At 53.8% G+C, this 24,902-nt stretch overlaps 3 protein-coding genes across 4 annotated transcripts; 2 read left to right on the plus strand and 1 right to left on the minus strand.

The window, feature by feature from the left end:
• The first annotated feature begins 126 nt into the window (after positions 1-126).
• ppp1r15b (protein phosphatase 1, regulatory subunit 15B) lies at positions 127-5,044 on the plus strand. 2 transcript variants are annotated; one of them, XM_085924608.1, is made up of 3 exons: positions 127-2,107; positions 2,192-2,386; positions 2,586-5,044. In XM_085924608.1, the coding sequence occupies exons 1-3, from the start codon at positions 983-985 to the stop codon at positions 2,796-2,798; spliced, it is 1,533 nt and encodes a 510-aa protein (XP_085780734.1). In that variant the 5' UTR covers positions 127-982; the 3' UTR covers positions 2,799-5,044. The 2 variants fall into 2 exon arrangements, with proteins under 2 accessions (XP_085780734.1, XP_085780733.1); XM_085924607.1 differs by having other exon boundaries at positions 129-2,386.
• Positions 3,588-8,664, minus strand: aldh4a1 (aldehyde dehydrogenase 4 family, member A1). Its single transcript, XM_085924606.1, has 15 exons — positions 8,457-8,664; positions 7,413-7,512; positions 7,229-7,321; positions 7,097-7,144; positions 6,850-7,005; positions 6,630-6,779; positions 6,487-6,561; positions 6,177-6,364; positions 5,970-6,043; positions 5,691-5,887; positions 5,136-5,183; positions 4,911-5,063; positions 4,678-4,799; positions 4,473-4,591; positions 3,588-4,063 (listed from the first exon to the last, which is right to left on the minus strand). The coding sequence occupies exons 1-15, from the start codon at positions 8,510-8,512 to the stop codon at positions 3,951-3,953; spliced, it is 1,692 nt and encodes a 563-aa protein (XP_085780732.1). The 5' UTR covers positions 8,513-8,664; the 3' UTR covers positions 3,588-3,950.
• Positions 8,317-24,755, plus strand: rnf123 (ring finger protein 123). The gene is made up of 42 exons (XM_085924605.1): positions 8,317-8,557; positions 8,641-8,788; positions 10,640-10,708; positions 11,586-11,799; positions 13,600-13,712; positions 13,983-14,067; positions 14,310-14,502; positions 14,564-14,618; positions 14,714-14,799; positions 14,865-14,951; positions 15,015-15,082; positions 15,251-15,376; positions 15,464-15,578; positions 15,662-15,766; positions 15,841-15,966; positions 16,092-16,184; positions 16,323-16,396; positions 16,472-16,589; positions 16,667-16,766; positions 17,011-17,072; positions 17,143-17,214; positions 17,579-17,699; positions 18,170-18,271; positions 18,394-18,494; positions 19,256-19,430; positions 19,537-19,685; positions 19,753-19,836; positions 19,907-20,014; positions 20,101-20,278; positions 20,670-20,744; positions 20,937-21,024; positions 21,087-21,174; positions 21,253-21,337; positions 21,917-22,056; positions 22,124-22,180; positions 22,576-22,707; positions 22,789-22,864; positions 22,930-23,014; positions 23,527-23,729; positions 23,793-23,887; positions 24,337-24,422; positions 24,520-24,755. Exons 5-42 carry the CDS (start codon positions 13,628-13,630, stop codon positions 24,623-24,625), a joined length of 3,984 nt encoding a protein of 1,327 aa, XP_085780731.1. The 5' UTR covers positions 8,317-8,557; positions 8,641-8,788; positions 10,640-10,708; positions 11,586-11,799; positions 13,600-13,627; the 3' UTR covers positions 24,626-24,755.
• The last annotated feature ends 147 nt before the right edge of the window (positions 24,756-24,902 follow it).

A 24,902-nucleotide genomic window follows, 5' to 3' on the forward strand; every position in this document is an offset into this window, starting at 1 on the left:
AGAAAACCTTGCATGTTTTTCCAAATGAATTGATTTGGCATTTGTTTACTGTTAAGCTAGGGTGACCAGACGTCCTCTTTTTCCCGGACATTTGCTACTTTTGAGCCCTAAAAAAATGTCCGGGTCGGCAGACGATGAGAAGATGAGCGAATAGCAGGATGGATGTATGGATGTGTGTCAGCGAGCGGGGTGCTCGGCTCCAATAACACCGCGACGCTCCCTTGCAACACACACGCACGCACGCTTGCCACTGGCGGACGTTCCCTTGACATTTCTGATTCCTTTTTTTTTGGACGGAAACACGACGGAAAAGAGCGAGGTGGCTGGAGGCCAAGTTTTTGCTCTCAAAGTCCTCATTAATGTGCCAAAAAGGAGTTTTGGACTCGTAGACGACACCGAAAGACGTTTTTTGTGACGTGGCAGCGGATTCCTTTGCAGGGGAACCACTTTAGGCCATTGACGAGCTGCGAAACTAAGATTAGCTGAGCTAAGCTAAGCTCAAATAAGATCAGATAAATTAAGACAAACCGACCGGGGGAGCTTACGGCCCTCTCCCATCGGCGTCCGGAGACGTGCGTGCAGCATGGCTTGGATGGGGTCTTGCCAGGTCGTCGGTGTTCACCCCGAGTCCCCTGCGAGCGCGTTGTTGTGCAGAGCTTAACCGAATGAGCAGCGGAGCGGCCAAAGCGCCGCCGCCGCCGCCGCCGCCGACTACCTCCACCGGGTTGACGTTCGCCTTGTCCCGGTGCCCACCGGCCCTCCCTCACTTTTGCTGGCTTTCTCGCCAATCCGAGTAAGCACAATGTCTCTGGACAGGACGCGCTTCAATTGCGGAAACTTTTTAGTGGCAAGCGGGGACAAAAGTGGACTCGAGTTGTCCGTGTGACGTCACAGCTGTTCCATTTTCAGCCTCTGGAAACTGACCACTCTTAAGTGTTGCTCGTTTGCGATTGAGAACTCAACTGAAGCAGGAGGAGTAAATATGTTGAAAAATGTCAGCAGCGAGGGCGGACTACCGGCTGGGCGGAACCTGGCCTCCGCGACCGGCCTGCGCGGCTCCTCTGCCGGCCTCGCTGCTCACGACAGCCCGTGGCTCGGCCTCCTCTCGGTGCTGTCAAGGCCCGCGCTGTCTTTCGTCTCCAAATATCTTCCGGGCCTTGTCGGCGGAGGCGGTGCAAGCACTGAGCCGGAGTGGCAGCCCGGCCGAACAGATGTGGCCCAAGAGCAGGACGAGCTTTGCGCGCCCTGGCTCAGCGACAGCGAGCATTCCCTGCGCCAACTGGAGCTCGAGCCGGACCGGAATCCCCAGGCTTCTCCTTCCGGGACCGTCTTCTTCGCTTCGGACGTGCAGAAGGACGGGACGAAGGGCCGGTGGAGTGGCTTTCGGGAGGAAAACCCGCTGTCTGACCTGGGATCAGTGCACAAGAAGCACTTTGGTGTCTTGCAAAGCTCACAGTTGACAAAAGAGCAGTGCCGCATTTTGCTCTCTGGCGACCTGTCGGTCAAAACCGCCGGAGGCGTCGTCCGCAAACAGCAAGCGTCGGTCGACGCAGGTGCCCCCGACGGCGGCGACCGGGACAATGGCTACTACAGCCTGGAGGAGGAACACGGCCTCAAGCGTCACGCGTGCCTCTCGGTCAGCGTCGAGCTGTCAGACGTGCCGGGTGGCGGACTCCCAGATGGGGAGATGGACGCGGGTCGCGCGGCTGAAGAAGGCCCACCGTTCCAGATGGCGACGGAGCATCGCGCGTCTGCCGACGACGGTCACGCCTGGCGATCGGCCGCGGCACTCTGCGAAGCACACGTGGAGCTGCCGGACGGGACGGACTCCCCCGGTCAGATGGCCGATAAGATGGAGGTGGGTCGCTTGACCCGGATGGCAGTGCCGCAATGCCGTAACACCAGCATCGCCTTCATCATGGGCTGCCCGCGCGGCGGCGGCGGCGGCGAGGACGACAGCCAGTCAGATGCAGACTCCGCCCAAGATGACGGTTTCGACAGTTCGGGCTCGTCTAACCTCTCGTCGGACGAAGACGGAGGAGTTGGCGACGTGGCGGACGTGCTCGCGTCGGTGTGTCACCGCAACGACCCGTACAAGGGTCAAAACGTCAGTGCTTGGCTTCACAGGGCTTGCGCAGAGCCTTGCTCTGTTCCTGCCACCACCACCGCCGCCTCACCCACCTCCCATCAGGACGCGTGGGACGACTCCGGTGGCGAGGCAGACGAAGCGGATGAGGCAGAGAGCCTCCTCCTGCTGGCGTCGATGACCCCCTCCGACCCCTACAGTTTGCTCAACTTCCAGGCACCGCTAAGCACCAGGAAAGCACCGGCTCTGCCCCCAAGGATGGCCGGTGGCTCGGTGCCACCTTTTGCCCCGGCCAAAAAGGTAGGCAGGCTTTTATTTTGTGGCGCAAGCTTGCTGAATCCTGAGACAACCCAACTCACTTCCTGTTTGCGCCTGCGCCATGGCTAAGCTAACGTGATGTTTTCAAACGTTGCACAGAGTTTGCTCTTGTGCTGTCACACAGGATAGCACTTCCTGCGCCTAATGTCCTTTGATTCACATCTGAGTCGTTGTCGCTCAGGTTCGTTTTAGCAACGTGGTAGAGGAGTTCTTGATCGCGTCGGGTGCCGACGCGGCCGAAGAGGACCGTCGGGGGCCGTGGGAGCAGCTGGCGCGCGACCGAGGCCGCTTCCTGCGGCGTTGCCGGGAGGCGGAGCTCACTCTGGCTTACTGCCTGCAGCCCGAGCATCGGCATCGGGCATATTGCCGCATCACCGGGCACCACCCCGAATAGAGTGCCCACGCCACGCCATCTTCATCCGACAGGTGAGCCTGAACCCTGGATGCCAAATGGAAGGCAACGTATTGCCGTTTATTTTCCCCTCCGCCCTATGAGCTGTGTTTTGATTGAAAACCAAAGAGTGATCGATCACCTGACTACTGGCCACATGCTCCAAAGTCCTGCTCCTGTCATGCATTCATTTGCATGTGAGATCCACAGAGCGAGCGAGCGAGCGAGCGGTCATGTTTCCATGTCATTTGTTATTGTGAAGAGTTCAAGTCTTTTTTCAATGAATGGAAAATGAGATGATGGCCCCACAGCATTGAGACCTCTGATATTTTTTTCGGACAAGAGACTCAAACGGGGAACTTTAAACACAAATGCTTCAGTTGTATTTTTGTAAAGAGCGGTCGCTCACTTGGTGGGCTGACCTGCTGTTGTTTGCTCAGCTAATCAATAAAAAGCAGTCAACAGTTTGGCTGGCTGCGTGGACACAAAGCAACAAGCTCATCAACGCATTACGCATCAACGCACACACTTGCTTTAGGGATTTACAATAATAATAGTCAAGTCTGCTTTATTGTCAATTTCTTCACGTCAAGACACATAAAGAGATCGAAAATTTGTTTCCTACTGTCCCACGGTGACAAGACATATTACATATATATATATATATATATATATATATATATATATATATATATATAAAATTGATTAAATTTTAGTCTTGTAAAAAGTTGAGTTACTTGCTCAAAATATATTTCAGTTTGATGAATTGTGTATGTATGTATATATATATATATATATATATATATATATACCTACCCTAGTTTGTGTGGAGCTAATAAAAAGCAGGAATAGCTGACATGATCTGTCACATGATTTTTATTTGTAATAATCAGTCAGTGTTAACTACACGTTAAACATGTCAGATCTTCAACACCTACAATTCCTTAATTATCAGTTGATCCTTGTTATGATTTCCATGTGTGTGCGTGCGTAACTCTCTGTGCTTAACTTTAAGCGTCGATGGGGGTTAAACAAAAGACGTCACATTGGCGTTGACATGTCAGTTGCACATGTTTGTCAGTGCAAAGTGGGCGGGCAGGCAGGCAGGCAGGGCCAGTCTAGAGGGCTTCCTGCGACTGAACGACGGTGCTCCCCTCAGGCCATGTAAGGGTACTTCCACTGTGTGAGCGGGACGTGCGTTTCCTTTACCACCTGCGGGGAAGTCCAGCGGAGGACATAGTGAGGGCCGCCGGGTTTGTCGTTTGTGCCTGGCAAAGGCAAAAAACAAAGATGGCATCAAGAAAGATGGGATCAAGACTTGTTACAAGCAAGTGCTATGGCGCCGTTAGCGTGGCTGTTTTGGCGTGTACACTGGTGCCGCCTTTGGGTTAGAGTTGACTTTGTTCCACAACCATGCCTGTAACTCAACACACTTGCATCTCAAATCACTCTAGTCAATCAAATAAACCTGTCTGGAAAGGGAAGAGTAAATTCACACTTGAAAGTCATCACAAAAAGAGGGAGGGGGGAACCTGCATCCATACTGTTTAGGGTACACTTCAAGTGGGAGGCTCGCGAAACAACTCTTTTGGGGACCTATTGTCTTGTGAAATGAGTTGAGAGCGAGCGCTCGCATCTCACGAGGCCCCGTGTCAAGGTATCGCTCCTGGTTCTGACCTGAAGCTCTGGCGCCCCCAAACGGCTGCTGCGCCACAACAGAGCCCGTCGACTTGTCGTTGATGTAAAAATTTCCCGCGGCGTGCCTCAGGATTTTGGACGCCTCGTCTACCACGGCCCTGAAAAAAGGTCACCAAAGTGCCTGTCAAAAGGCGACGGGCCTCTCTCTGTCTTTGGCCCAACCTCCGGGGAGGCGGGCTCTTACGTGTCCAGTGCAAAGATGGCGCCGGTGAGCGCATAAGGGGACGTGCGGTCCACTAGGCTCAGAACCTGCTTGTAGTCGTCGTCCGGGTACACGTACACGGACAAAACCGGGCCAAAAAGCTCCTGCAAGACAAACACGACAAAGGAGGAGACGTTCACAACCACTTGTTTTGAAAATAGTCATGACTGGCAGCCGCAGTACAAAGAACCTCAAACTTGTTAGATTGAAAGGACCTGGGCCATGATCGGGTGTTCGGGGTCTTTGGAGGTGATGATGGTGGGCTCCACAAAGTAGCCCTTGGAGTCATCGCAGTTGCCCCCGGCGACGACCTCCAGCTCTGGGGACGACTTGGCATCATCCAAACACTTCTTGATGCGGCTAAACGACTGCCAAGGAAGACGCAGGGGAAGACGTCAGCGCACCGGCGTGCTGGCTCGCGGCCACGCTAAAGGCCTCACCTTGTGGTCGATAACGGCGGAGAAGAAGGCGCCAAAGTCTTCCACTGGCTAAAAGACAAGAACAAGGCCCGGTTGGCTTTCATGATGTCAATGTCAGCTTGTGAACCAAGCCTGGCACACAGCATCCTGCATTAAAAGAGCATTAAACCTTAACCACTTCGGGTGTCCTCGTCTTCGATTACGCCTCGATGGGAGCGGCTCGTTTCTGAGAAACAAGCTCAGCGCGCCCACTAATTCAACGTAATGGTGAGTTTGATTTTGATGTCGTTTATACCTACTTGTTTTTATGCCAGTCGTATCATTTTATTTCATGGTATTTATATATTTATTATAAATGTATTATTTATATAAAGGCCGGTCCATGAAAATCTTTCTGACACGTAACCGGTCCGTGGCGCAAAAAAGGTCGGGGACCACTGATTGATGGGCTTTCTTTTTGGCAGCTGTGCATGCAGGCTCTCTACGTCGACCACCTTCAGACCACTTACTGGCCATACACCCGCAGTGGAAGAACAACAACTACACTTTAGGGGAAGGACAAGAAGAGGAACTGACATCTCCTACGCGAATTTGCTTGAGAGCGTCAAGCAGCTGCCGCTTGACATCGGGCCACAAGCTGGCGGGCACATACATCCTGGAGCAGGCCGAACACTTCTGGCCACCATACTCAAAGGCTGAACGCAGTGTGCCGTTCACCACGCTGCGCACGTCCGCAGAATTGTGCACAAAGTGGAAGTTCTTTCCGCCGCACTCTGACAAGAGGGAGAGAGGGGGGGGGGGAGACTGAGCGCAAGAAGATCGATTGCCGTTCAGGCCGGCGGAGGCGGTCCTCACCTCCGGCCAGCCTGGGGAAGGTCCGAAACATGTCCAGGTTGTGGGCCACCTGCTTCCACAGGCTCTTGAAGGTCCTGCGGCAAAGTGGCAGAGTCGCACGAGCTTTGTTTTCTGGGTCGTGATCAGTCGGACAGACAAGGCAAAACCAGAAGAAACTCTCCACAACACAGAGGGCGACTGGACCCGAGATCCAAAGCAGGTGCTTACGGGACACTGCCGGTGAAGTTGATTCCCGCCAGGTGCTCGGAAGACGTGACGGCGTCTCCAAAGACGGGACCGTCGGCCGGCAGAAACTGGATGACGTTGGGTGGGAGGCCGCACTCGCGCAGGATGCGGTAGACGGCGTAGCTGGCTGACATGGCCGTGTCACTGGGCTTCCACAAGACCACGTTGCCCTGGACGCCATTGCGCACACATGCATGCTGTTGAAGAACTCCTCCCAGTTCTCCACCGAGATTCAAAGCTCATCGTCTCAGTTTGAAGTGCCGTAAAACCTTTCGCCGTCTTGCTCACTCACCATCACGGCCGGCGTTGCCGCCAAATTCCCACCAATGGCAGTGAAGTTGAAAGGCGCCACGGCGGCCACAAAGCCCTGATGGGGGAAAAAAGTTGTTCTGACTGTCCCGCCTGAAAGGGGGAGGAAAGGTGCCTGCTCTGTACCTCCAGACCGCGGTAGACGGCGGTGTTGGTGCTGCCCTCGGCATTCAGCGGCTGCGCTGCCTCCAGCTCCACGGCGTGTTTAGCGTTGAAGCGCAAGAAATCGATGAGTTCGGCGGCCGCGTCGATCTCCGCCTGGATCACCGTTTTGCCCTGGGAGCCCGGCGGAGAGCTAGTCCTTTGCATCCGAGTGGCCACGGCTCAAGCTGAGGTAGGCCATTACCTGTCCAATCATGGTCTTGGCCAGCACTTCACTTCGTTTGGCTCCGCTGATGACATCGGCCGCCTTGAAGAGGACGGCCGCTCGGTCCTGGACGGGTTTCAGGTCCCACTCGTGGCGTGCCGCCACCGACGCTGCGATGGCTTTGTGGATAAGGTCCTGCGTGCGCAGGCACGCATGCTCCGATTCATGTCAAAGATTCTCAAACGTGGTCATTTGCCGATTGAAAAGCAGCAGCGCCGATCGTCACCTTGTCGGCGTAGCAGAACTTTGAGACTTTGTGCGCGTGATTGAAGGGCTTGAAAAGAGAAGAGCAAAGACGTGAGGCTTCGGGAAGCATTTCAGCCGGTGACGCGCGCACGACAAGGTGGCGCGGACTCACACACAGTTGGTATCGGACGTCGCCGGTCCAAACGGGTTCATCCCCGACCACGCAAGGAATCTCCTCTGTGCTGGACTTGAGCTGCTCCAGCGCCTGAGTGCGCCGCGTTCATGTTGACAGAGAAAAGGAGAGCCGTCACATTGGCCCGGTGTGGCCGGCCGCCAGCGCAAAGCACCTAGCAGACCTGCAGGAGCCGCCGTCTTTCGGGACTCCCTCGTTTGAAGTCCAGCACCGGCTCGTTCCTCACCGACACGCTGCCGACGCAACGGGCCAACCCTTTCAAACTAAAAGTACAACACACTCAGCACTGCAGCTTGAGCGCCACCTCGTCATGAAAGTTTGCCAGGACCGAGCCACGGCGCCCGTCGTGCCCCCCCCCTCTCGTTGGCCATTTGATTTCGTTGTTTTTGTCACATGAACATGCAGCCCAAAACACAAGGAAAGCGATCAGGGCCGCTCATCAAGTGCCAAAGGAGCCGACTCATTGATTTCATGACATGACTGTTAATAGTATTTCTTTCCCCCATTGCTGGAGCCGCCGTCATTTGTTCCTTTTGTATTTGTCATATGAGCTCAAAGGGGGAGCAAACAAAGCCAAATGGAAGCGCAGCTTTTATTTCAGAAATTTGACCCTGGGGCAAAAGTGCACGTTTGTGCCCCCCAGGGGGGGGGGGGGCATGTAAAGTTTAACTTATTAACTCCTGCCTGCGTCAAACGCAGCTGAAGGTCGCCAAAGGGCAATTTGCTTTTGCGCAATTCTGAGGGAGGGCAATGGAAAGCCAGCGACTGTTTGCTTCTTGTGATTTGGATTAAGAATGCAGAAAGTGGAGAAATTCCTGACGTTAAGCATAGTTGTCCCGCGCCTTTGCCTGTGTGAGTGAAATGTGGAACATGAACTAAAGAGTCCGCGTGTTTGTGCAGGTGGTACGTACACACGCTGAGACTCAACGCACACTCACACGACCAAGAACACAAACGAGTGCGTGCGTGCGTGCGTGCGTGCGCTGAGTAAAGACTGCGAAGGTAACAACTTAAAGACGTTGGCTGCCATTTTGCGTGACGCCACAATGTGGGCGGGGCTTATCTAAGCAACCTCTCATGAGCCCTTGAAAGCATGAGCGTTAGATGGATGACTTCTTGCCGAGGTGACCGAGTGACTCACGGTATTTGGTCTGTCCGTCACTTGAGCTGTTTCCTGAGTGTCTATGCTGAGGACAAGCGAACTCACCCACGCCATGACGTGTGCCTCGTCGCTGCCGCCGCCGCTGTCGTCACCCTCAGCATGCTTCCTTTCACCCGCAGCACGAGCACAAGAGTTAGTGTTGGCTCGTGAGTGAACGATTCGTTCAAGATAACGAATCTTTTCAGTGAACGAGTGAATCAATTCCTAAAGTGATCCGTTCTTTTTTCAGTTCATATGACTTCAACCAGTAAGTGTCGGCAATGCCCATTGAAGCTGGTGCCACCTCGCCGTAAAACTAAACGAAGAAGAAAATGACGTAACTTCCCGTTCACGAACGAGTCATGAATTGCATTTCCCGTTCACCAACGAACGAATCTGTGAGTAAACGAATCAGTGTGTGATGTGTGTGTGGGGTGGGGGGATTCGTTGAACGATTCGTTTTTGAACGAATCTTTTGAGTGAACTAATTCTAAAGATTCAGTTTACCTAAAAGAACTGTAAGCAGCAACACGCCCCTGCTGTCTGTCTGTCTGTCTGTCTGTCCTGTACCGCCCCGGGTCAACTGACAGGAGACGCCTCGAACCGCACGCAGCTGTTTTCAGGACATACAAAGTTGGCACGCACGCACATGCTGCATGACCACGTCGAGGACCGACCGCATGGTGTCGCTGTTACTTCGTTTTATTCCACTTTTACTGTTTGCAGAGGTTTTAAAAAGGCATCCATACTACTTGCACTTTTTTTGTCATGGATCTCTCGAACACGTGTTCCACACGTTTTGGGATTGCCCACATTCTGTTCATTTTTGAAAGACATTTCTATCATCATTTTTGTTCTTGTAGCTTGTGTAATGTACAGTAGTGCAAGGTGGCTAAGCTGAGTTCTTCTAGGAAGCTTCATGAAATTTCCGAACAAATAGAGTCCCTCTACTTATTGTTAATGCATCGACTCAATGTTTGACCAAACCAATACATGAAGGCGGAAGTACATGCGAAACATGTCAGGTAATGCAACCTAAAATACGTTTTTGTGATAAAAGAACCAAAAAAAGTGATTGAAAAGGAAAACAAAATGAACTTAGTACAACTCAAAGCAGTACATTTCCCTTCCAACACTTTGTTACAACTGGACTTTAGAATGATCAAATCTATAACACAATATCCAAGGAGACCATGAACACACAAAGCGCGTTATGTGAAAACTCTAAGTTACACCGGAAACGAGTGTTCTTTCCACTTAAATGTTCAATGTTGTTAGTCACTCGAATGTTGTACGGAGGCTGAGATTAACTGGAGTCAAATTCCTTGTTTGGCATGCACAAACTTGGCCAATGAAGCGGATTCTGATTCTGAAAAGTATGAGTTTGTCTAATTTAACAAAATATGTACACGTTGCTGTTTCACCCACTTCATATCCGTTCCCGAAAGAGAGGTGACTTAAACTCTGGATCAGTTACTGTGGTAACTTACTCTGTGAACATAACCTGCTCGCTGGCAGGTTTACTCAAAGTCAAAGTCAGAGAGAAAGAGCTCAGAGGACGTATTGCCATGGACCACTCGGTGTGTCCTGTCTGATAGATATGAGTGAAACCAGCGTAGCGCTGACCCTGAAATACCAACACAACCTTTAAGACGCTCTAATAAAATATCAAAGTCTACAGTGTCGAAGGCAGCTCTAAGATCCATTCAAACACTTAAAGCTATGAGGAGATCATTAGTCACTTTAGCAAGTGCCGTCTCAGTGGAATGATTAGCTCTAAAACCAGACTGAAAAGATTCAAATCGATTATTAGCGACCATGTAATCAATAAGCTGCTGCGCTACTACTTTTTCAAGAAGTTTTGCTATGAATGGGAGATTTGAAACTGGCCTATAATTACTGAGACAGTCCGGCTCAAGATTTGGTCGCTTAAGCAGCGGTTTAATGAGAGCAGCTTTAAAGGCCAGAGGAGACAGACAGATGAATTATATTTAAGACGGACGGTCCTAAGATTTGAAATCATTCTTTAAATAGTTTGGCTGGAAGCGGGTCGAGTAAACATGTTGTTTGTTTAGCCGCGCTAACTAATTGCGTAAGCCTTTCGAGGGACACGCTTTTAAAATTTGAAAGGGCTATTGCATGATCGTCAGCACCGGTAATCGGCGGAATTGGGGGTCAGATCACCAAAATGATTCCCGAGCGCGGCACCGCTGCTGCTCACTGCTCCCCTCTCTCTCTCTCTCCCCCAGGGCAGGGGATGGATCCAAATCACACGGAGATGGCTTAAATGCAGAGGACAGATTTCACCACACCCAGATGTGTGTATGTGACGATGATCATTGGGACTTTTAATTATTTCTTTTTTTAATAATACATGTACAGTAAGTACATTGTCACTGAAATTGCCGCCCGCCACTCCGTTCCATTTCACTCAATTCCAGGTTTCACAAAGTAGGGTGGGCCGGCCAGTCTACACCGAACGTGTACAAGCAATGCCGAAATGAAAATGCACGTTCATGGGGGAGTTGAATCAAAAATGTTCCCGTGCTTTTTGCCAGGTTTGTGATCCTTACGAAGCTTAACGTGCAACTCAGGCACTTCCGTGTCTGTGGCAAACAAAGCCCTTTTTTTTTTCTTCAAATGCACCGATGGCCGTATTTCTTTTGTCTTTTTTTACTTAGTGTACCACTATAAAACTCAAAAATGTCAGTGTACACATATGTTTTTGTTATTGAAAATATGTTTTTGTTATTGTATATATGTTGTTTTGTGAAATTGCTATCCAGACACCATGTCATTTATGTTTCGAATGCGGATGGTTGTTCGTTTCTATGTGCCCTGCGATTGGCTGGCAACTAGTTTAGGCACTACTGCCCGATGACTGCTGGGATATGCTCCAGCACGCCCGCGACCCCCGTGGGGACAAAGCGGCAGAGAAAATGGATGGATGGATGGATCACCCCCCCCCCCCCCAAAAAAAAATCCCAAACGACCCCGCCCCCTCAAAATGACCCTGCCCCCTCAACAATGATCACGCCCCCTGTTTTTCGAAACCCAAATCTGGTCACCCTAATGTAGAGTGACCCAACATCACATTGTGAAACGTAGCGCTTTTAACATGAACTTCAAAACGTAATTTTGGTATGATTTTTGTGGGGTCATGACTCATGACAGGAAGGTTCTCTTGCCAAACAGTTTCGAGTTTGGAGTCTTTCTGGTTGAGCTGAGGCTCCGTGGCGCGGTAGGCGTGGCCAAGACAAACTGATGTGTTGTGGTCGAAATGAGCGACGGGAACCTCAAGAAAGTCCACACACATTCTTCGCTTGGGATTTCAATCACGCAGAGGCCACAACAACACCCCGCGCAAGGACGAGCGGAGTGGAACAATCACTGAAGCGGGACAAAACTGGTAAAAGTGTGATGATAGTTTTGTTTTTGTTTTACTATGTTCGTGTTTCGTCATGTTAGCTTGCTAGCTAGATAGCTAGCTCAGCCAGCGATCTGCTAGCATGGCCGAGCCATTGCCACTTCTGCTCGTTTCGTTTGCCATCACTTTTGTGGCCTTTGGTGTTCTCTTTTGCACGAAGGAATGTTTTGGAAACGCTCGGCGGCTCACCTAATGCTGCCTGCCACACAGGCTGAAACCCCCATGACGGAGTGACGTCGTCACTCCACCTGACAACCCGCTTCTTTCTTCACCAGGAGGCTTGTAATCATCATCGTAAGACATTTGGGAAGAGAGTCGAACATTTCTGCGAGACTTGGAGCGTCAAGCCTACACTTCACACACATTATACACGAGAAGGCGTATTACTCACACATAAGTCTACCATTAAAGTGGTGCCTCGAGATACGAGTGTCTTGACTTGTGAGCCTTTCCAAATACGACCATGTTTTGTCTTGACCTGTAAGTAAAATTTGAGTGGAGCCCTAGATAGTGGCAGTCATGAGCTGATGAGCCAGCCGGTCTACCAACTGGCAATAACAGAAGAAAGGCCAATAGATTAGGTACAAAGAAGTTTTGAGGCGAGCAGCAAATGCCTTATAGTTGTTTTGTTTTTTTGGACACTGTACCAAATATGTATGTCATTTATCCAATGAATTGACAAGACAATCGTTTCTATAAACATTGGATAGTAACAGCCCTAAGTACAAACCACTTCATTCTTTTGTTGTCGTTGTGCAACAGTATCAGTCAGAAGAAGGCTTGGTCAGGTTTGACTTGATTATATGGTTTGGATTTTCACAAATTTTGGGATTTACTGGATTGGCTCAGCACCTCGAGTGCTGACTCTTGCACATCTCTGACCAAAAGATTCCTGGAATACATAGACTCACATTAGGGAAGCCGTCGATTTATTCGCACAGAGTGTACGACTTTTCTAATATCCCAAGATCACGCGTTAGCGTTAACTTTGCAAACTTGTCCACGTGAAATGCAATTCTCAGACTCATTGAATGCACTGCTAAGCGGGCGGGCGAGTGATCAGGCAGGCAGGCAACCCGGCAGGCAACCCGGCAGGCAACCCGGCAGGCAACCCGGCAGGCAACCCGGCAGGCAACCCGGCAGGCAACCCGGCAGGCAACCCGGCAGGCAAGCCGGCAGGTGAACGGGCGCTTTCTTAACGCTAGCTGCCTTTTCCGCTCCAAAGCAGTTTGTGAGTGTTTTTCTAAATTTAACTGCTCAGTGGCGGTGCTGCTTTGAGAGTGACTTGATACCCTTGGGGGTGGGGGTCTTGTCATGACTTCAGCTCCAGTTGGAATGGGAGCTGTGTGGGCCAAGTTGCCGGGAGTAAAAGCAAGAAATTGTCACAGTCGGGGACCCTCCCACTCCCATTAAGAAAGTGTCTTGGCTTGCTTCACGTTGGCTACAAAGACGGACGGCTAAAAATGACAAATGGCCAGCCGCATACTGTACGGGGCACCAGTTGCTCGCGTCTTGCTTTGCTGTAGTCTCACGGCTTTGGCAACACGGCGAAGCTGACCTGGATGGAAAATAGAGGCTCCCGAGATGTCCGTCCGATTGAGCGAGTCGCAGAGTGGTCCGTTCCGCCCCGGCGTCAATTTTGTCTCTGTGGTGATTCTTGCTCTTCTGTCGTCGGATCGGCCGCACGATGGAACAGTCTCGCTCTCGTGACTCGCAGCCTTCAGGATGCCGATTGTGTCTGTGGTCATTTTTTGTTCTCATTTGTGTGTGTCTGCTCTGCAGCGATTTGGCCGACTTCCCGGCGGGCACCATGAGCTACAAAGGCAGCGGTGGCATGGCGCTGAGCCGTCGCGACTACAGGCTGGCCTCGGACACAGACAAAGCCGAGTCTGCTGGTAACGCTTTCCGCCGATTTTGCAAACCCAAGCAGCCATTTTCACAAATGGTGCCACGTTCTGTCGGTCGTGCACAAGACCGGAAAATGCCACGGAAGCGCCGAGTCTTAGCGCTGTGGCTCGTCTGAAGGCGACAGGTGCGAGCGACTCCAAGACAGATAAAAAGTTGATTTCAGTGGCAATGGCGGCGGTGTGATCAATTCAACTGGCCTGTACGGCAAAAATCGACCTTGTGGCACACTCAGTCGCTCTCTCTCTGGCTCTCCTCAGGTATCGTCAACGAGAGGCTGCTGAGCGACTATTTGCATCACGTCTTCCCTTCTGCCGACGAGGCCGCCGTTCTGCCCTCCCTCAGGTTGTCTGTCCATCTGTCTACTCCGAGTCACTCCCGGATGACCGAGCTTCTCACCTTATCTCTATGGGAGAGCTCGGACACCCTGCGGAACAAACTCATTTCGGCCGCTTGTATGGGCCGCGTGTCGGCTATGCGGGCCTCTCCAAATGTGAAATGTTCTTCGAGTTGCTGATGATGGTTATTGGTCTTCTTCCCTTTGGCGGCGTGGCCCGCACAACTCGCCTACTCCCCCTGGTGTTCAGGAAGCCTTTGACCTTCCAGGATTTGGACACTCGTCTGCAAACGTTGTGCGAAGGCGAGACGGCTGACAACAGCGCCTCGGGTACGTGTGCACCAGACCGTGAGCCGGAAGGTCGTCTGGGTCCCCAGCCGGTGGTCCTGGATCACACCGGCGGCTTCGAGGGCCTCCTCTTTGTGGACGACGACCTGCTGGGGGTAGGTAGGGCGCCTCCCCGTTTGGCAAGTCGCCGCCCGCCTTGACCTTTGCCCCCTTCAGGTGATTGGCCACAGCAACTTCAGCTCCATCCGGGCCACCACCTGCGTTTACAAAGGTGAGCATGCGTGGGCCAAAAGCCGCTTTGAAGCTCTCGTCAAACCCCAAAGTAGGGCGAGGCCTTTCCTTTGACCCTCGACCCTTTGCACACAGGCAAGTGGGCGTACGAGGTGCTGATCTCGTCGCAGGGTCTGATGCAGATCGGCTGGTGCACGCTCAACTGCCGCTTCAACCAGGAGGTGAGCTCTCGCCGCCGCCGCCGCTCGCTAACGGCCGCTCGCTAACGGCCTCCCGCTAACGCCAGGAGGGCGTCGGCGACACGCCCGACTCGTACGCCTATGACGGGAATCGAGTGCGCAAGTGGAACGTGGTCACCACCAACTACGGCAAGGTGAGCCATCGTCGTCTGGCGCTGCCGCCGGTGTTGGCGATGACGCCGCCTTTTTGTCTTTAGTCATGGGCGTCGGGGGACATTGTCAGCTGTCTGATAGACCTGGACGACGCCAGCATTGCCTTCTGCCTGTAAGTTGTAGATGCCGGATGCGCCCCTCGACAATTTGCGGTGTTCTCGGGCCGCCCGTTCTGCAGTGGTGCTTGTTGCCCTCGAGGGTCAATGCTCTTGTAACACATTGCCAAGTTGCTTTCCGACTTGCGCTCAAAGCGGGCCCTAACGCGTCAGTGTGTGCCCAGGAACGGCCAGTCGCTGGGTATGGCCTTCGCCGACATCAAGACGGGCCCCGGCGTGGCCTACTTCCCGGCCATCAGCCTGTCCTTTAAGGAGTCGGTGGCCTTCAACTTTGGCAGCCGGCCGCTCAGATATCCTGTCGCCATCTTTTGTCTGCCCGCTTGGCCTGCTTGCCTTGTCTCGCTGGATTTGTCCTTGACACGCCGGCCGGCGCTCACGTACCCGTGCGAAGGCTACCTGCCCTTGCAGGACCCGCCCGCTGCCGATCTTCTCAAGGCTCACAAGCTCCTGGGCTTTGTCAAGAACGTCCTGTGCACGCGCATCCAAGTGCAGGTCGTTTACCATACCACACCATCACAGTCACGGGCCAGGACAGCGTTGGGCACTCCCGCCGTGTATCTGCTTGTGTGTCGCAGGAGGAGCGCGTGGCCGAGGCGGATTGCTCCATGTGGAGGCTCAACGGCGAGGCAACGGTCCTGATCACGATGGCGCACATCTTCAAGTATTTTGCTCCACTGATGGTGAGCCAGTGCATCTTCCCCGGCCTCGGTGGCTTCAGCAGCTGCATCGATCGTAAACGTGCCACCGTGCCTAGTGCCAAGTCTACCTGGTGGAGGATGTGCTGATGAACTTCTTGCTGGGGATCCTGGAGGGCGGCGGTTCCGTGGACGAGCATCCACTCATCCAGCAGCTCCTCGACCTCTTCTGGCTCCTCATGGAGGTAAGTGCGCCCTCCTCGTGCAGCGCGCGCCGTGACCGCCTCGGCTGCCTCGCCCGCCCCGCCGCTCGCTGTAACTGCCTCCCTCCCTCCCTCCCTCCTTTGCTCGCTCGCTCGCCTGCCCGCAGGACTACGAGGTGAACGAGTGTCTGAAGCAGCTGATGATGTCGCTGCTGAGGGCCTACCGCTTCTCCCCCATCATCCCTGACCTCGGCTTCCAGGTACCCAGTGCCCCTCGTAGGTCGTCTTGATGCTGTTCCTGCGCTGGCTTTTATCAGCCCGTTTTCGTTTGTGGTCTTTTGTGCCCGATTTCTTGCTCTCTAGGTCATGTGTGATTGAGCTTTTGTATGTCCTTTCAGATCCACTACCTTCGTTTAACGACAGCCATCCTGCGTCACGAGAAGTCCAGGAAGTACCTGCTCAACAACGTCTTATATCCTTGCGGGTCCACATGGTGGCCAACGTCCTAGCACGCTCGCTCGGTGCACGTTCCTTAACAGGAGCGCACGTTTGACGTGCTGCGTTCGGTGGTGTTCTTTTATATCAAGACTCCGCTGCGGGTGAAGGAAGCGGGGCTGGAGGAGCTGATCCCCACCACCTGGTGGCCCACGCACTTTGACAAGGAGGTGCGCGCATCTCCACCCCCGTGTACCCGCGTACCCCTGCTCGCCTGAGCCTGGTTATCTATCCCCTTGCACGTCAGGGAAAGGACGAGCACCAGCCCAAAGACGAGAGTTCTGACGAGCGTCTGCGGCGGCGAGCTTACGAGCGAGGGTGTCAGCGGCTGAAAAAAAGAATCGAAGGTGGAACACGCTAAACCAACCGGCGCAAGTCCATTGGCACCACACACACAACCTCCTCTGCGGGGCAGGCCCAAATGCGCAATGCACGGCTTCCAAAATACTTGACGGAAGCTGTTCATCTGCGGGCACTGCTAGGGGCGAGCCGAGCCAAGCCGCAGGGCTCCCGCTCACCATTTGGCAACACCAAACCCGCCCCGAGACCGTGCGCCATCAATAAATAAAATGGCTTGTTGTCTCCCTCTAGTGGTGGAAGAGCTGCAAGTGCAGATCCTCCGGCTGCTTCTCAACAACAAAGACAAAAGCACGGTAAGTTTTTGGGCTCCGGAAAAATCATAGTTTTCACAACATACAACGTGTCTTTTGTGACTTTGCTCAGGGCGAAGCCTCGCGTTACATTTTCCTCAACAAGTTCCGGAGGTTCCTGCAAGAGAACGCCAGCAACAGAGGGGTAAGAAAGAGCAAGCGCTCAGCAGCCGGCTTTGCTTTCGCCTCGTTTCAAAATGGAGGAAAAATGGGGGTTTGGAAAGCACGCGGCGGCCGATTGGCCGGCGTTAAATTAACGCGTCCATTGGCTCATAGCTGCCTGCCACACACACAAGAATGATTTCTTAGATGGCCTTAATGGCCTGGATTGAACTCGAGGGATTTTGAAAAACGGCTTAACCTTAGTCACTGTGGAGGCAAGGGTCATTTCTCTGTCATCTGGTCCGCTCCAATTTGGAAAAGGCTGTAAGAAAAAAAAAAAAGAAAATGCGGTGCTGCCTGCCAATGCTTGAAAAGATAACGTGAGCGCTGCGTGTCGGGGCCCGCAGCATCCCACAGCCCTGTGCCCGCCCGAGTACATGCTGTGCTTCTTGCACCGCCTGATCACGGCCGTGCGCACCTGCTGGGATGAAAGCTGCAAGAAGATTTCGGGCAGCGTCACCAGTGAAGGTAGGAAAGCCTGCCGCAGACGCAGCTGCAGATGCGGCTGCTGAAGCCGTCTTTTGTTTCTGTCAGCAAATGTCGGCACCACCAAAATGACCTTTGTAACAGGAAAAGAGGCAGTGCGCAAACCTCAAAGTGGGGAAGGAAGGGTTGTACTGAGTTCATTTGGTTTCACTTGTCAATCACTTCAGTGGTTCTTTGATCTCAACCACAAGTGAAGTGAAGTGAAGTGGGCTAGGGCTTTGTGGGAACTGCTATGTTGCCAATCACAGGATGTCGCTTGCAAGTGGGCTGCAAGGCTCATTGACGTCATCCCAGCAAAAGTCTTGACATGGTTTCATTTTGGAATTAGCCAGTGCAATGATGGCCGAGAAATGTTTCAGCTCATTTGATACTTTGGACGGCAGCGTGTCAGTGTCACGTAACCTGTGGCTCCTTGTTGTTTTCCTCGCCCGCCGGTCGACGTGCGTCTCTAGCGGCGTTTGTGCCGCCGCAGCTCTTTTACAACGGCAAGGTGGACTACTTTGACCTGCAGCGACTGGGTGGGCTGCTGTCACATCTCAAGAAGACGCTCAAAGGTCAGTGCAGCGCAGAAGGCTGGACTGCCTGCCAACCCTTGGCCACCGCTGGCTGGCTGGCTGGCTGGCTGGCTGGCTGACGAGCTCATGTCAAAGGCGTTGCCCACCTTGTGCCCCCGCAGACGACCTGGCCATTCAGGCCAATGTCATCGTCGACCCCGCCGAGATCCAAGCGGCGTCCGTGGACGACTTGGACGAGAATGAGGAGACCGGCGCCGCGCAGGTTGGTCTTGGCTCATCGGTCCTTATTTTCCAAATTGGATGCGGCAGACAGACGAGGCAATTTGCCGTTGTGCGCTTTTTAAGTTGCCTCTCTGAGTCAGGGCGTCACGATGGGCACGCGGGTGACGTGAGCTTGGCAGGTGATGTGAGCTTGGCGGGCGACGTGAGTTTAGCGGGTGACTTGAGCTTGGCGACAAAGTTGGCCAGGGTCTGTGTCAAGCGTGACCTGCCCATGTGCCATGGCTAGCGTTAGCTTCGGGGCATGACCGGCTTCCTTTTTTCCATTCTTTTGTTCTATTACATTCCATATGCTGCTCGACTAATCAGAGGTGTGTACGCAGACAATCCTTCCCTAACTGCTGTTCCTTGTTTATTTGGCATTATTTGGTGTTTAAAAAAACAACAACAAAGCACGAGCACATAAGAAGGATTGGCTTGGCGTTGAGAGTTAGTTAAAAAAAAGAGCAGCAAATATCTGACCTGGATGAAACGCGAAAGATGAACGGGTCTGCTCTCAAGAAGGACTTGCAAAGTCAGTGCAGTGAAACCTACTTCCCAAGGCTCGACATTTTCTCGCTTGAGAATATAAAAGTCCCGAGCGAGTCTTTTCTTTCCTTTTGTCTTGGCCACTTCCTGAGCCGGTCTAGGTGCATGGCGTTCCGTGGCATGTTAACAAGTTCCTCTTTTGTCGTCAATCACATTTCCTAAGGTAGATGTGACGCGTACGGTACATTGTGGGCAAGGTGTCATTTTTTTTCCCAGAGGCCGGGGGGCAGCACCCCGGCTCGGCCCGGCTGGCTGAGCTCGCCCACCCCGGGCCGCGCCAACCGCTTCCTCGGTGCCGCCGTCGGCCTCGTGACCCCCAGGCAACCCCTCGACCAGCCTGACAAGGTCAAAGTGCGGGCCTTCACCATGGAGCGGCGCACCGAGGAGGACAGTAAGTCAGCCTGGGCTTTGCCATCTTTGTTGTAGGAAAAAAACAGCACAAACACCTTGTCCCTTTCCTTGTCATCCTTTCCGCCGCTCTCTCTTGGTCTCTAAAGTTGAAGGTAGCCACGGCGGCGATGACGGCCTGCTGCTGGGCAGACCCGTGGGCTGGCCGCAACAGCCCGTAGCCGACAAATCGCTTCTGGAGCTCACCGACGGGATCGTCATGATGTACAACCTCAGCGTGCATCAGCAACTGGGGAAGGTGCCGTCTTTTTTATTTTTTTTCCGTTTGCATCCACGATCGACTGGTGCTCGCGGCCTTTGCGCAGATGGTGGCGGTGGCTGACGACGTTCGCGAGTACGCGGCGGGCCTCAAGGACACGGACGAGAAGATGGCCCGATGTCCGCCCGGAGTAAGTGGAATGATGGGTTAGGGAGCCTTCATGTGTGTGTCTCCACGTGTGCTGTGGCTTGCCCCCGCAGAGGCCGGACATCTTGGAGGAACTCGGCAAGAGTCAGAAGGTCTTTGCAGAGAAGTTGAATCACCTCAGTAGGAGACTGGCCTGGATCAACGCCACCACGTACTCCAAGGTGGGGCGGCACCTGCGCACAGCATGCCTGGCCAAGCAAGCGCACGGGAGGGCAGGCCTCATCACCGCCCACCATTGTGCGCGCAGGAGAAGATGTTGGACGTGTACTGGCTGCTGCGCGTGTGCATAGGCACCATTGAGCACGCCGACCGTACGGGCTCGCTTTTCGCCTTTGTCCCCGAGTTCTACCTTCACGTGGCCATGTACGCCTACAATGCACTCAAGAACTACTTTGCTCCCGCCGGCGGCATGGAGCAGCTGCCGGGTGAGCTGGGCCCCAACGCCGACAACGTGCTACGCTACGCGTGTGCGCCCCTGACACTTTTCTTGCCTTGCCGCCCTCGCTGAGTGTGCATCCGCCGTCTCGGTAGGGCCACGGATGCAGGTCGGCTGGCTAAATTTGTGGCCCTCACTTCCCTTTATCATCAGAGAAGGATTGGAAAACCCGGCCAATATGCACATAATGCGTATTGCTATGAGGCGTGCCGTGCCGTGCCGTGCCGCCCACGCCCGTGCCTTTACAAGGTGAAAAGAAAAATGAACCAACTCAAGTTAGTGGGTGGCAATGCAAGATGGTTGCCAGCGGCCGCACTCCTGCTAGCCCATTGTGAGTGAGTCTGTTGCCTGCCAACCTGACTTTGTCGTCGTCCCTGTAGGCTACGAAGAAACACTGACCCAGCTGGCGGCCATTCTAGCCAAACACTTTGCGGATCCGCGCATCGTCGGAACAGGTGTGCGCACACACATACACACACACACACCATTTTTTGGCCAGCGTTTGTTGACTTTGTGCCACTTGTCGCAGCGTTTTTGCCACCGTTAACCTGCTCAGTATTTGCGTGGTGCCGCTTCTTTGACCAAGGCAGTACAGCGGGCCAAAAATCAAAGTGTCACTGGCCTGTGGCGGCGCTTTTATCTCTTAGACATCAAAGACTCACTAATGCAGGCGCTGGCCAGCTACGTCTGCTACCCGCAGTCCCTCAGGGCGGTGGAGAGGATCCCCGAGGACCAGTGAGTGGCTCCCGCATCAGACAGCCATGGGCTGGCTGCTGAGCGTGCGCTTGTGCTTTCAGACGCGTGGCCATGATGAGGAACCTGCTGGCCCCCTACGAGCAGAGACCCTGGGCGCAGACCAACTGGATCCTGGTCCGGCTGTGGCGGGTGAGCCAGCCGCACATTTGCTTCCTTCCTTGCAGAATGGTTTTATTTATTTTTTGCCTGCCATTGGGTGCGTTGCAGGGCTGCGGTTTTGGCTACAGGTACACACGCCTGCCGCACCTCCTCAAGACCAAACCCGAGGACGCCAACCTGCCCAGCCTCCAGAGTAGGTTGCCCCCGCCTTGTCACTCGGCCGTCCGTCCGTCACATCCTTGGTCGAAATGGCATGTGTTTGCCACCTCGGTTGGCACCTTGGTTGATTGGTCTCTGATTGAGTCGTGTGACGTCAGCGAGCATCTTCCCGGCCTGCATGCTCACGCGTCTTTTGTCGTCGTTTTGTCTTTTTTGCATGCCCATGGAGGGGGGGGGGGATTTGACCATTGCGAGTTGACACCATAACTTCTCTTTGATGTCTTGAAATGAGTTAGCCTTCATTCGTGCAGTTAAGTTGCGAGCTTCTCCCGTTATTGATTTCCATTTCCCCAATGATTTTTCCAGCCTCCCTTTTATCCTTCATTTTTTCGAGTCAAAATCCTCCTCGAGTTTAGTTTCTACCTTGAAATGTATGTCTTTCTTCCTCTGGCACGGTCATTCGCCATCCCCACCGAGGATGCGCGGAAGGAAGGCTCGGTCGGGGGGGGGGGGGGGACCACCGGATTGGGGCCAGCAGTCGGTCTGGCGGTGGCTTTTCTTGCTTTTGTGTCATTTGCCGTTACGTGACCTGTGAGCTGCAATCCGTCCCCAGAGCCGTGTCCGTCGCTGCTGCTCCAGAGACACATGGCCCGGCTACTGAGCACCGACAAAGACATGGCCGCCTCCTTCCTCAACAGCGTCCTCAATCAGCTCAACTGGGCCTTCTCCGAGTTCATCGGCATGATTCAGGAGGTAACGTAAAGACATGCCCACCTTCCGTATGGCCGGCCCTCTTTGATTCATCTCATCCTCGCCGCAGATACAGCAGGCGGCTGAGCGTCCCGAGAGGAATTTTGTGGACACACGTCAGCTGAAGGTCAGCGTTACCTGTGGAAAAGCCGCGCCTGCGCTCGGGCGGCCACAGTTGCACCCCACAGTTGCACCCCACAGTTGCACCCCACAGTTGCACCCCACAGTTGCACCCCACAGTTGCACCCCACAAGTGCACCCCACAGTTGCACCCCACAGCTGCACCCCACAGCTGCACCCCACAGAAGCCCTCAGTGAGCAAAGGCAGGTCGGCATCACCTAGCACAGTCAGCACCTCAGGCTGCAGGAGGCAAAGCTAAGAATAGGTAGAGTGGGGCTGCAAACAAAGTGCAGTTGTGTCTGGCCTGGACACAATTGGTCCTTTGGCGGTTGCGGCTGGCTCATGACGCACAGTGAGGTGATGGATTGCAAGCGTCCGCCGAGCGTCTTGTGGCCTTTCAGGTGTGCGCCACCTGCTTTGACCTGTCCGTCAGCCTGCTGAGGGTGCTGGAGATGACGGTCACGCTGGTCCCGGAGATCTTCCTGGACTGGTTGCGTCCGTCTGCCGAGCTGCTGCTGCGCCGCCTGGCTCAGGTGGGCTGGCTCTGCGCCCCCCAGCCCCCCCGGTGGCCTTTTGGCCGAGGTGCTGACGCGCGCTTGCCCTGTACGCCACAGCTGCTGAATCAGGTGTTGAATCGGGTGACAGCCGAGAAGAACCTCTTTGACCGCGTAGTCAACTTGCGACTGCCAGGTAGGTAGGTGGCCAGCCGGTGGGCCCACCTGAGCACGTACTCATGTTGCCCTTGCTCCCTGGAGGTCTGGAGAGTGTGGACCACTACCCCATCTTGGTGGCCGTCACTGGCATCCTTGTTCGACTTCTTGTTGATGGCGACCGGCACAGGTGAGTCCCACCTCCTGCTGCTTTTTTTTTCCTTCTTGTCTTTTGCACCCACACCGGACCTCAGGCCGCGTACACGTTTTCGCATGAGTAGCCAGGTGTTAGCATCGTGTGCGTGAGCCCTTCTGACGTCTTCCAACCGCCTGAGCATCCTTGCTAATCATAAATGAAGAAATCGAGACATGGCCTGCAAACGTTGTGAAAGGGATATGTGGCTTTTTAGGGTTGAATTGGGGTTAAATGCCAGCCAAGTTGTTTGTTTGTCTTTGGGGTTGTGCCTCACAGATTTGTTCTTGGCTTAAGATTTGGAAGGCAAAGCAAAGGTGCCGCACGGGGGCCAGGAAATGGTGGGAGCGCGTAATGGAGGTGGGGTGCAGGCAGGCAGGGGGCCGTGTAATGGGATCGCTAGGGCGCAACGAGGACCGTGTCCATTTGCTGCGCCTGGGGCTCCCACGTGTGTGTTGGCGGTGAGCTCGTGGGCGGGGCAGGTGCTGACGAGTTGCCTCGTGTGCCAGGACGTGTCGCGCGGCTTGCGTGCTGCTATCGGACCCGTGCTTCCAGCTTCACTCCATCCGGCACCTTCTCAGCGAGGCCGGCGAGCAGGCGGGCCTGGGGACGGCGCCCGCGCTACCCTCTTCCTTCTCCGTCCCGGCGCCCTCGGTCGCTCCGCCTCCTCTGGCCGGCCCCTCGGAGCTCAAGCATTTCTCCCTCAACGCTTGTGAGTCCCGCGCGCCGCCGCGCCTCTGCTAGTCTGCCGGCTCGCTTTGCTTTTGTTTGGCAGACAGCGACTACGTCAGCGAGGACGAGAAGCTGAAAGTGGAAAGCATGCTGGCCTTCCTCACCAAGGAATCGCAGAAGGCAGCGACCAGCGCGCAGGTTGTCCTTCGTCCATCCATCCATTCGTTTGTGCCTCCGTCCATTTGCACGTCCACCTGCCTTTGGCTAAATGGCATTTTTGGTTGGATTCCACCATAGGACGAGGTTGTCAAAAGATAAAGATTCACCTGCCTTCATCTCAACAGGCGAACGATTTGCCAGAGCGTAGCCGCAGAACATATTCAAATCACATCTGTCGCCAAGGCCACTCGGGCCATTCTTTTAGGCATATCACTCATCACGAACACGGCACTTTGAGGAAGAGCTATCCAGGTCCATCACTTGGACTACTCGCTTCACCTTGAGCACTGGACTGCTTTGCTTTTGCCAGCGTCAGTCCAATTGCGTTCTCCACTTTGATTTTGCCGGGTTTTCGGACCTACACAGAGTCTCCGTTTGAAGATCTGCACATGGCAAACGTGCGCCTTTTCTCTTTTGATCTCTTCCAGCCTGCGAGCGACGATGACCTTTGCCCCATCTGCTACGCACACTCCATTTCGGCCGTCTTTCAGCCCTGCTCGCACAAGTCCTGCAAGTCAGTTCATAGATAGTAATAATTAGCTCAGACAAGAGCAGGACACAATGCAGGCTGGGAGTTGTGAGCCCTTCTCCTTCTTGTTTGTTGCTTTTAGGGCCTGCATCAATCAGCATCTGATGAACAACAAGGATTGTTTCTTTTGCAAGGCTACCATCACGGCAGTGGACGACTACTGCAAGCCCCCCGCCTCCGGCTCGTAGCACGCGCCTCCTTCTTTCACGTCACGTGCGCTCGCGTTCAGGACCGTGTGTGAGGATCATTTCCTTTGTCCATGGGGGGGCGGGGGGGGGCATTGTTACACGTTACGTGTGTGTGAACCTCACTATCCTGTCATGGAATTAAATTATTCATTGCAAAGAACAAAAGTGTTGTTCTCATGGTGACAAACACAGGAAGCATAATCCACGCAGGAACGTAACTCCAAACCGAAAGGTTCCCGCTCCGACGTGTATGGGGGTTGTTGTCTTTCTTTTTTTT

The sequence above is a fragment of the Syngnathus leptorhynchus genome, chromosome 11 (assembly GCF_054491065.1).
Source record: "Syngnathus leptorhynchus isolate UIUO chromosome 11, UIUO_Slep, whole genome shotgun sequence".
Taxonomy (NCBI): Eukaryota; Metazoa; Chordata; class Actinopteri; order Syngnathiformes; family Syngnathidae; genus Syngnathus; species Syngnathus leptorhynchus.

Excerpts from the sequence above, each read along its gene's own strand:
- aldh4a1 (XM_085924606.1), bottom strand. The coding sequence starts at position 8,512 with ATGCTGAGGGTGACGACAGCGGCGGCGGCAGCGACGAGGCACACGTCA. Across the intron at positions 5,184-5,690 it reads AGCAAATTCGCGTAGGAGAT|CCAGTGGAAGACTTTGGCGC; the intron begins GTCAGTTCCTCT and ends CTTGTCTTTTAG. Across the intron at positions 4,800-4,910 it reads AACACCCGATCATGGCCCAG|GAGCTTTTTGGCCCGGTTTT; the intron begins GTCCTTTCAATC and ends TTTGTCTTGCAG.
- rnf123 (XM_085924605.1), top strand. The coding sequence starts at position 13,628 with ATGAGCTACAAAGGCAGCGGTGGCATGGCGCTGAGCCGTCGCGACTAC. Across the intron at positions 15,967-16,091 it reads TCTTCTGGCTCCTCATGGAG|GACTACGAGGTGAACGAGTG; the intron begins GTAAGTGCGCCC and ends GCCTGCCCGCAG. Across the intron at positions 24,423-24,519 it reads TGCTCGCACAAGTCCTGCAA|GGCCTGCATCAATCAGCATC; the intron begins GTCAGTTCATAG and ends TGTTGCTTTTAG.
- ppp1r15b (XM_085924607.1), top strand. The coding sequence starts at position 983 with ATGTTGAAAAATGTCAGCAGCGAGGGCGGACTACCGGCTGGGCGGAAC. Across the intron at positions 2,387-2,585 it reads CTTTTGCCCCGGCCAAAAAG|GTTCGTTTTAGCAACGTGGT; the intron begins GTAGGCAGGCTT and ends GTTGTCGCTCAG.